Here is an 11,100-nt window from a genome sequence, read left to right on the forward strand (position 1 = left end):
TCGAAGATGACTGAAGGGGATATTTTTGGTTTAAGGTTTGAAGATTATCTCAGAGTCATAGTTTTAGGGTTTCATCTACTCTCCATGGTTCCAGAAAGTCTACAGTCCATGAGAATTTGAAATCCTGTTCTACATTGTCGCCCTTTTGATCAGAATTTGTCCATGGAATCTTTGATCAAAATGTTCACTAACAGTAGCTAGACATCATCCATTTCTTCTGGTCTCATGGCAAAGGAGGTAGTTTATCATGGAGTCAATTAGCCACAAATTCATATCCTCCTACTCCTGACTCTCTTCCTCTCTTGCTCCAGGTGAATAGAGACCAATTGTGACTTGAATGGCCACTTGCAAACTTTTAAGACTCCAGGCACTACAAAATGAACTAGGAGGTAGAATAGAAGCACTAAACATGTTATTAGCCCAGTTAACATGTTATTCGCCCAGTTAGCCTAGCTTCATATCCATGAAACCATGTCCCTAAAACTCCAAACCAAGAAACAAAACCCCATCACATCCTATCACATGTTTGATTGTCCATAAGCAGCCTCAGCACTACTTTTTTTTTTCTGTCCTTGTTGTAAATATATCCAGCACATGAGTCTTGCCAATTCAGCATTTTATAGGGGTCCAACTTATCAACTTATTCACAGGTATTATAATATCCAGCAACCCTACCCATAATCAATGTAATTTTTCCATCACTATTAACCCTCCTTTCCCACTCCCCACCCTTGGTAACCACTAATAAGCTTTGGCCTCTATACATTTGCCTTTTCTTGTCTTTTTATATAAATGAGGTCATATAATATTTGTGCTTTTGTGATTGGCTTATTTTGCTCAGCATAATGTCTTCAAGCTCCATTCATACCTTAGCATGTATTGAGACTTAATTTCTCCCACGGGCTGAGTAGTATTCCAGTGTATGTATATACCACAGTTTGTTTATCCATTCATCTGTTGATGAGCATGTAGATTGTTTACACCTTTTGAATATTGTGAATAGTACTACAATGAACATTGGCGTACAAGTCTTTGTTTCAGTCTCTGTTTTCAAGACTTTTGGGTATATACATAGGACTGAAAGTGCTAGGTCATATTGTTGTTCTGAAGCTGTGGTGGCACAGTTGTTAAGAACTAGGACTTTTAACTAAAAGGTCAGCAGTTCAAATCCACCAGCTTCTCCTTGGAGACACTATGGGGCAGTTCTAGTCAATCCTACGGGGTTGCTGTGAGTCAGAATGGACTCGATGGCAATGGGTTCAGTGGTTTGGTAGGTTGTTCTATTTTCAGTTTTTCTGAGGAAAGGCAACACTGTTTTCCAAAACTGTTGTACCATTTTGCATTCTAACCAGCAATGGATAAGGGTTCCAATTTCCCCACATCCCTGCCAACATTTGTTATTTTCTGTTTTTTTGTTTTTGTTTTTTCTTAGCCATCCTGTGAGAGTACAATGGTCTGTCACTGTGGTTTTGATTTGCATTTCTCTGATGGCTAATGATGTTGGGCATCTTTTTATCCATTTGGTATCCATTTGAATAGCCTCTTTGATGAAATGTCTTTTTAAATCCTTTGTCCATCTTATGACTGGGTTGTCTTTTGGTTGTTGTCAATATTTCATATATATTTTGTTTATTAGATTCTTGTCTGATATATGGTTTCCAAAGATATTCTTCCAGTCAGTAGCTTGTCTTTTCAATTTTTTAACAAAATCTTTTGATCAACAAAAGTTTTTAATTTTTGTGAGGTCTTATTTATTTACTTTTAGAGCCCTCGTGGCACAGTGGTCAAAAACATTTGACTGCTAACTGAAAGGTCAACAGTTCGAAACCACCAGCGGCTCCTCCAGAGAAAGATATGGTAGTCTGTTTCTATAAAGATTTACAGCCTTGGAAACCCTACAGGGTTGCTATGAGTCGAAATTGATTCAATGACAGTGGGTATTTATTTATTTTGTCTTTTGCTGTTTGTGCTTTTGTTTTTATGTAAGATAATTTATTGTTGAAAGCTAGGCCTGACAGCATTGTCCCTGCTTATTCTTCTAAGACTTTTAGGCTTTAGTTTTCAGAGTTAGGTCCTTATTTCATTTTGAATTTGTTTTTGTGTATGGTGTAACGCGTGGATCCTGTTTCATTTTTCTGCATGTGGCAATCCAATTTCCTTGCACCATTTATTGAAAAGACTCTCCTTTCCCCTTCAAATGGACTTGCACCCTTGTCAAAAATCAGTTAACCATAAATGTGTGGGTTTATCTCTGGACTCTCAATTCTATACCATTGATATATGCATCTATTGTTATACCAGTACCATGTTGTTTTGATTACTGTAGCTGTATAGTATGTTTTAAAACCAGAAGTGTGAGTACTCCTACGTTGTTCTTGTCTTTCAACACTTTTAGCTATTCAGGACATCTTTCCATTCCATATAAAGTTGAAGATTGGTTTTACTACTTCTGTAAAGAAGGCTGTTGGAATTTTGATCAGGATTGCAATGAATTTATAGATCACTTTGCATAGTATTGACATCTTAATCTCTTCAGCAATGCTTTATAGTTTTCATCGCATAAGTCCTTCACATCCCCCGTTGGATTTATTCCTAGATGCTATTGTAAATTTAATTGTTTCCCTAATTTCCCTTTCTGATTTCTCATTACTGGTGTATAAAAACCCAACTGATTTTTATTTGTTGACCTTTTATCCTACAAATTTGCTAAATTCCTCTATTAGCTCTAGAAGTTTTCTCATGGATTGTTTGAGGTTTTCTATATATAGGATCATATAATCTGCAAATAAAGATAATTTAACTTCATTTTTTCCAATCTGGGTACATTTAATTTCTTCTTCCTGTGGTATTGCTCTGGCCAGGACTTCTAATGCAATACTGAATAGAAGTGGTATCATGGATTAAATTATGTACCCCCAAAAATGTGTATATCAATTTGGCTGGGCCGTGATTCCCAATACTCTATGGTTGTCCTCCATTTTGTGATTGTAATTTTATGTTAAAGAGAATTAAGTTGGGATTGTAATACCCTTACTAAGGTCACATACCTGATCTGATTTAAAGGGAGTTCCCCTGGGGTGTGGCCTGTACCACCTTTTATCTTCTAAGAGACAAAAGGAAAGGGAAGCAAGCAGAGAGTTGGGGACCTCATACCACCAAAAATGCAGCGCTGGGAGCAGAGTGTGTCCTTTGGACCTGGGATCCCTGCGCAGAGAAGGTCCTAGTCTGGGGGAAGATTGATGAGATGGCTGACAGAGACAGAAAGCCTTCCCCTGGAGCCGATGTCCTGAATTTGGACTTTTAGCCTACTTTTCTGTGAAGAAATAAATTTCTCTTTGTTAAAGCCATTCACTTGCAATATTTTTGTCATAGCAGCACTAGATAACTAAGACAAATGGTGAGAGCTGGCACCTGTGACTTATTCCCTATTTCAAGAGGAAAACTCTCAGTCTTTCTCCATTAAGTATAATGTTGGCTGTTGGCTTTTTATATATGACCTGAATCAAATTGAGGAATTCCTCTTCTATTATTCCAACCTTCTTTAGGTTTTCATCAAGAAAAATTGTTGGGTTTTATCAAATGCTTTTTCTTCATCCATAGGGATGATCACGTGGTTATTTCTCTTTGTTTTATTGATGTGGTGTATTACGTTGATCGATTTTCTAATGTTGAACCATCCCTGCATTCCTGAAATAAATTTCACTTATTCATGGTTTATGAGTCTTTGAACATGCTGTTGGATTCTGTTCACTATTATTTTGTTGAGGATTTTTGCATCTATATTCATAAGAGATATTGGCCTGTAATTTTCTTTTCTTGTGGTGTCTTTGTCTGGTTTGGATATCAGGGTTACGTGTGTTTCATAGAATGAATTAGGGAGTATTTCTTCCTTCTCTGTCTTTTGGAAGAGTTTAATCAGTACTGTCAATTCATCTCTAAATATTTGATAGAATTCCCCAGTGAAGCCATCTGATCCAGGAATTATTTTTGTTGGGAGGCTTTAGATAACGGATTTGATCCTTCACTTGTTATGGGTTTGTTGAGATTTTCTCATTCCTCTTGAGTCAGTGTGCATAGGTTGTGTGCTTCTAAGAATTTGTTCATTTCATCTAGGTTATCCAGTTTTTTGCTGCACAGTTGTTCATAATATTCTGTTATAATTCTCTTCATTTTTGTCAGGTCAGTTATAATATTCTTTTTTTTCATTTTTTATTCTGTTTGCATCTTTTGTTTTCTTTGTCAGCCTAGCTAAAAGTTTGTCAATTTTGTTTATCAGTTCAAAGAACCAACTTCTGGTTTTATTGTTTCTCTCTTTTACTTTCTATTTATTTCTGCACTCACCTTTCTTTTTTACTTTCTTCTGGTAGGTTTAGGCTTAGTTTGCTCTTCTCTTCCAATCTCCGGGAGTTGATGAATTAGGTTGTTAATCTGAGATTTTTCTCCTTTTTTATGTAGACGTTTATTGTTATAAGTTCTTCTCTGACAGCTTTCACTGCATCACCTAGCTTTCTTTTAATTCGTTGGCATGGCATATTTTTCTCCATTCCTTTACTTTTAACCTATCTATGTTTTCAAATTTAAGATGGGTTTCTTGTAGGCAATATATATTTAGGCCTTGTTTTAATCTCTGCATATTAAATAGCATATTTAGATCATTCAAACTTAAGTTGACATTCAATGTAATATTATTCATAGTTTGTTATGATCCACACAGGCTAATGCCTTTGCATAGTCAATAAAACACAGGTAAATATCTTTCTGGTATTCTCTGCTTTCAGCCAGGGTCCATCTGACATCAGCAATGATATCCCTTGTTCCACATCCTCTTCTGAATCTGGCTTGTATTTCTTGCAGTTCCCCGTTAATATAATGCTGAAGCTGCTTTTGAATGATCTTCTGCAAAATGTTACTTGGGTGTGACATTAATGATATTGTTTGATAATTTCCTCTTTCAGCTGAATCACTTTTCTTTGGAACAGGCATAAACATGGATCTCTTCCAGTCAGTTGGCCAGGTAGTTGTCTTCAAAATTTCTTGGCATAGATGAGTGAGTGTTTTCTGCACTGCATTCATTTGTTGAAACATCTCATTTGGTATTCCATCAATTCCTAGAGCCTTGTTTTTCACCATTGCCTTCAGTGCAGCTTGAACTTCTTCCTTTAGTACCATCGGTTCCTGATCATATGGTTGAATGTTGACCAATTATTTTTGGTATAGTGACTTTGTGTACTCCTTCCATCTTCTTTTGATGCTGCCTGCATCAAAATAAGTAATTAAATAGTTAACTAAATTAAAGAGGAGTTAAATAAGTTTGTATGTGCAAAAAGCTTCTGATTCCATTTAGTTTCTTTTTTCTTGAGCTAATTTTATGATCTTCCAAATTAGATTAATTTTGCCAGTTCTCTTTCCTTTGGGATCTTATGACCTATTGGGTGTAGTAGAAGGAACAGTTGTGGTAACCAAGAAGAAAATTGCCCTTCTATTCATATTCCCCTGTGAGTGTTACAGTTCTGGCAGCAATGCATACCTTTTGTCATACATTATCTTCCTTCAGTAAATAACAGAGACTCCCAGAAGTCCAGTTCCATATCCAAATCCCATGTCCCCATTACTATTCCTGCTTCTGCATAAAACTCCTTGCTTTTCGGGCATCATTAGTCACTAGCACTAGAAATTCTGTCTAGAAAGATTTTGCCCTAAAGAGTAATCCGTAAAATAATACATAAGCTCTCTAATTTTCTGAGTTTATGACACAAAACTAAATTGAATTATATTTTATTTTCTTCTGAAAAGCAGAACATCACTCTTAGCAATTTGAGAATCATGAACCCATCTAATTGACTCTATCTCTCTAGAAATATTTTCAATCATCAATTAATATCTATGACCTTCATATCCAACTTCAGTGATTCCAGGTTTGTTCTCACTGGTTTTCCTGGCATAGAAGTTGACTACCTCTGGATCTTCATCCCTTTCTCCTCCATCTATGCCATGGTGTTCCTGGGAAACTGCATGGTGCTTCATGTTATCCAGACTGAGCTGAGCTTGCATGAACCCATGTTCTACTTCTTGGCCATGCTTGCCTTCACAGACCTGTGCATGGGGCTGTCCACAGTGCATACTGTGCTGGGGACCCTATTGGGCCTCATTAAAGAGATCACCTTGGATTCCTGCATTGCACAGTCCTATTTCATCCATGGTCTGTCCTTCATGGAGTCCTCTGTCCTTCTTGCTATGGCCCTTGACCGCTACATTGCTATTTGCAACCCATTACACTACTCCTCTATCCTAAATAATGACAAAATCATGAAAATCGGAATGGCCATTTTAGGTAGGAGTTCTTTACTCATACCTCCAGTCATTATCCGCCTGAAATTCTTAAATTATTGTCGTCCCCACATTCTTTCTCACTCTTTCTGCCTACACCAAGATTTAATTAGAATGGCCTGTTCAGATGTCCATTTCAGCAGCATCTACGGTCTGTTCCTGGTAATCAGCAACCTATTGTTGGACGCGGCTCTCATACTTATTTCCTACATCATGATTTTGCATACGGTCTTAGGCATTGCATCTCCGGAGGAGAGGATCAAGTCCTTGCAGACTTGTGTATCTCATATCTGTGCTGTTTTGGTTTTCTACGTCCCAATTATTGGTCTGACCATGGTGCATCGCTTTGGGAAACACCTCTCACCACTGGTTCATGTTCTTATGGGAAACATCTATATCCTTTTCCCACCCTTGATGAACCCTATTATTTATAGTATCAAGACTCAGCAGATACGAAGGAGAATCCAGAAACTTTTCTACCTGAAAGGTACTTAAGTTCCCTGAAATCAAATGTGACTATATTGAAAAGTCAAAAGTATGGTTCTAAAGGGTCAAAGTATATAATTAAAAATAGATTTAGTAATTTCTATATATTTTTACATGTTATAAATATATGCTTCTCCATTTTCCCACAATTTAATAAATCAGTTATTGATACAAATAGTATTGTGATCTATTTTACAAACCAGAAAATATATACACATTGGGCTGAAAATAGTATTTATCCTTGGGGAAAATTAGCTAGTAATTCTCACATCTTCCTATGGCTCATTCTTATGAAAAAGGTAAATTTTGCTAATGGCGCTTTTTGAAATATTTGCTAAAAGAGTAACCATTATTTTAGTCCATTTCCACTATTGTTTATTCTCGTTTATTATTTAGCTATTGTTCAGTTACATAGTCAAGTAATGGAGTCAGCAGCGTAGGAAGATTGGACTAATTGGATCATTTACAAAACAGTGATAAAGACAAACAAACTAGGTTCTTTCCCAAAACTCACACTATGACCTATGAACTGGAGGTATAAAAAAAAAAAAAAAAAGAACTGGAGGTATAGACAATCAGTAATTGTAGAAAGAAAGAGACTTTTGTGATAACTTAGTTAACACCAAAAAATAATACCAATAGCAACTACAATATGAAAATATTTACTATAAGTCTGTATCTATATCTTCGCTTTCTCGTTCAAACCCCCATCCCGGTTTAAGGAGCCTAAAAGAACAGGACAAACAAAATCAGATATTATTACTATGACCAAGAAATATAAATATGTATCTAGTTTAATTTATCTGCTAGTACTTGAAATAAATATAATTTTTCATTACACACATGGATACCTTAAAATACACAAAGGTTAAATGATATTGCCAATTTTTAGGCAATAACAATGGACAGGATTCGTATATGTATTTTTTAGTTTCAAATCTCTTTATCTTCTCCCTTCTTGCTGTTCTTTATCAAGAGATTATGAATTGGTTATGCAATTATTGAAAAACATTTGTATTGTAAATAAAAGTAGAAAATCACCAAAGTAACATGGGTGATATAATGTACACATTTAGATTCAATTAATATGTGTAGTTTTCCTCAAAACTTTTTAATTGTAATGATATGTTTAATTTATACCTGTTTTTGTCACTTATATTTCTATGAAAGATTTACGTAGCCATAATTGTAAATAGAAAAATTCACTCTCTTTAAAAGTATAGTTCGATGAGTTTTGAAAAGTGTTTGTAGTCATGTAACCACTACAACAATCAAAACATAGAATATTTCCATCATCCCAAAAAGGTTCCTTATGCCTCTTTTTGGTCAGTTCAATCCCACACCCCCAAGTCCTAGGCAACCACTGATCTGATTTCTGTCCTATAGTTTTATCTGTAAGAGAAGGTAATGCAAATTAAATTTTAAATAATGTAGTTTTCTGTTTTTGAGATTCAGTCGTGTAGCAAGTATTCAGAATTCCTTTCTTTTATTGTGGAGTTCTATTGTGTTGTATGATATATGACAGATTACTTATCCATCATCAATTGATAGAGATTTTATTTTTATATAGCTTTGGTTATGATAAAGCTGATATTAACATTCATACCATAAGATTATAAACATGTTTTCAGAAAAGTTGTTAGTTTTAGAGTTTATATTTAGTGTTTATATATGTTTACTACTAATAATACAATAATCACCACAGAATGTAATAGTAATAATAGCTTATGTCTATCAGATGCCTCTTATATGTTAGGAACTGTGGAAACACTCAGCAAGAATTTTTTTTATTAATCTTCAGAAGAAGCCTGTGAGATATATCATAATCTTCCCAGTTTTTAGACAACAGAATTGAGGTAAAGGGATTAAATTACTAAAAAAAAAAAAACTTGGTGAAACAATTGGTTTCACAGTTTGCTGTTTTTATTCCTGCTACTACTATTTCATGTCATGCAACAGCTATTCCCCTACTACTCTGTTTTATTTTGTTGTTGTCCACATTGTGAGTTAAGAATTCTAAATTGTATACTGATATAAATACAGATTTTCAAATGAGTTACTGCGATGATTCATTTTATGTATCAATTTGGCTAGGCTATGGTGCCCAGTTGTTTGATTAAACACTAGTTTAGATGCTTCTTGGAATGTGTTATGTTAATGTGTCTAACATTTACAACTGGTTGATTCTAAGTAACGGAGACTACCCTCCAAGCGTGAGTGGCCCTCATGCAATCATTTGAAAGCCTTAAGAGCAAAAACTAAGATTTACAAGAGAAGATATCTTGCTGGAGCTTCCGGTCTGCCTGGCATAAGGGTTTTGAATTGACAGCCCACACCACACAATTTCATGAATCATTCCTTAAAATCTCTCTCTCTCTGTAAATATATTTATTAATCCTCAGAAAAATCTATAAGGTACATCATAATCTTCCCAATTTTTTAGGTGACACAATTGAGATAAAGGGATTAAATTATTAAAAACATTTAAAAAAAAAAAAAAAAAAAAACTTGATGAAACAGTCCTCACTATCCCTGAGACTGGATAACAAGCTTTGGATCCAAACCATGACCAACTGCAGTAATGTATTGGAAGGCCACTGTACACACCAAATTACTTTAATGAGTTTTGACCTTTATACTTGTCAAGAACTGAACTGTGTCCACCCTCAAAATGTGTATCAACTTGGCTAAGCCATAATTCCCAGAATCGTGTGGTTGTCTTCCATTTTCTTATCTGATATGATTATCCTGTGTGTTGTAAATCCTAACCTCTATCATGTTAATGAGGCAGGATTAAGAGGCAGTTATGTTAAAGGTGGAAACCATGGTGGCATAGTGGTTAAGTGACACAGCTGCTAACCAAAATGTCAGCAGTTCAGATCCACCAGGCACTCCTTGGAAACTCTACGGGGCAGTTCTACTCTGTCCTATAGGGTCGCTATGAGTCAGAATCCACTCGATGGCAGTGGGTTTTGGTATGTTAAAGGCAGGACTCAATCTACAGCATTAGGTTGTATCTTGAGTCAATCTCTTTTGAGATGTAAAAGAGAGAAGCAAGCAGAGAAAAGAAAGACATCGTACAACCAAAAAAGAATCGCCATGACCTTTGCACCTGTGGTCTCTGCCCTGAGAAACTTCTAGACCAGGGGAAGATTGATGACAAGAGCCTTCCCCAGAACCTACAAGAGTTAAAGCCTTCCCCGGAAGCTGGTGTCCTGAATTCTCACATCTAGCCTAGACTGTGAGAGAATAAATTTCTGTTTCTTAAAGCAATCCTCTTATGGTATTTCTGTTATAGTAGCACTGAAAAACTAAGTCAATGTTTTAAGGCTCAGATATGGTGAGCTAAATTTTTTATTGTTCTCTTTACCTCAAAGAGAAGGTAATGCAAATTCAATTATAAATAATGTAGTCTTTTATGTTTTATGGAAACCCTGGTGTTGTAGTTGTTAAGTGCTACAGCTGCTAATCAAAAGATCAGCAGTTTGAATCCGCCAGGTGTTCCTTGGAAACTCTAGGGGGTGGTTCTACTCTGTCCTATAGGGTCTCTAAGAGTCGGAATCGACTTGATGGCCGTGGGTGGGTTTTATTGAATGTTTACCTTGTCCCAGGCAATATTGTAAATGCATATATATATTTCTCCGTTAAAAAAAAAATGTATACATAAACAAAATAACTTTCCAAAAGTTTTATAATTAGAAGCAATGGAGCAGAGATTTGATTACTAGCAAACGACTCCAATTCCACTCTTAATCACAAGCCTGTGTCTTAATCCCTAAAACTTGTATTTTCTGATTAATGTATAATCAATTGAGTGTACTTTTAACAAAATTATTCAGAGATCCAAGCTTTCCATCTTAGATTTTACTCTGATTTTGTATGTTCTATGAGCTATCCTGTTTTGTAATCTCCAATCACAGTTACATTTTTCTGACTCCACTGTTATAATATTTTCTTTTCTCTTTTTTTTTTTATAGAAGTAGATTACCACCCCTTCTTCAGAGGCACCTCTAGATGGACTCAAACTTCCAACCTTTCCATTATCATCCAAACTCATTGTGCAAGTGTATTTGTTTTCAATGTATATGGCTGACTACCTGAGTAGAATTTAGATTTCTGGCATAATATATGAGGGAGTGGTCAGACCTCATGAAGTATCTTATCTCTCCACCAGGAAGACTTTTCCAAGAATTTGAAAGATGGAAAGTTTCCAAGATGGTGGTCAGCAGTGAGAAAAGTTGAAAGATTATTTGCATCTAAAATATGGACAGTTGGGGGCAAGATTTG

General features: G+C 35.6%; 1 protein-coding gene across 1 annotated transcript; it reads left to right on the top strand.

Moving 5' to 3' along the window:
- The first annotated feature begins 6 nt into the window (after window positions 1-6).
- Window positions 7-6,822, top strand: LOC126079994 (olfactory receptor 51V1-like). The gene is made up of 2 exons (XM_049891326.1): window positions 7-35; window positions 5,856-6,822. Exons 1-2 carry the CDS (start codon window positions 7-9, stop codon window positions 6,820-6,822), a joined length of 996 nt encoding a protein of 331 aa, XP_049747283.1.
- Window positions 6,823-11,100: the final 4,278 nt, after the last annotated feature.

The sequence above is a fragment of the Elephas maximus genome, chromosome 7 (assembly GCF_024166365.1).
Source record: "Elephas maximus indicus isolate mEleMax1 chromosome 7, mEleMax1 primary haplotype, whole genome shotgun sequence".
Lineage (NCBI taxonomy): Eukaryota > Metazoa > Chordata > Mammalia > Proboscidea > Elephantidae > Elephas > Elephas maximus.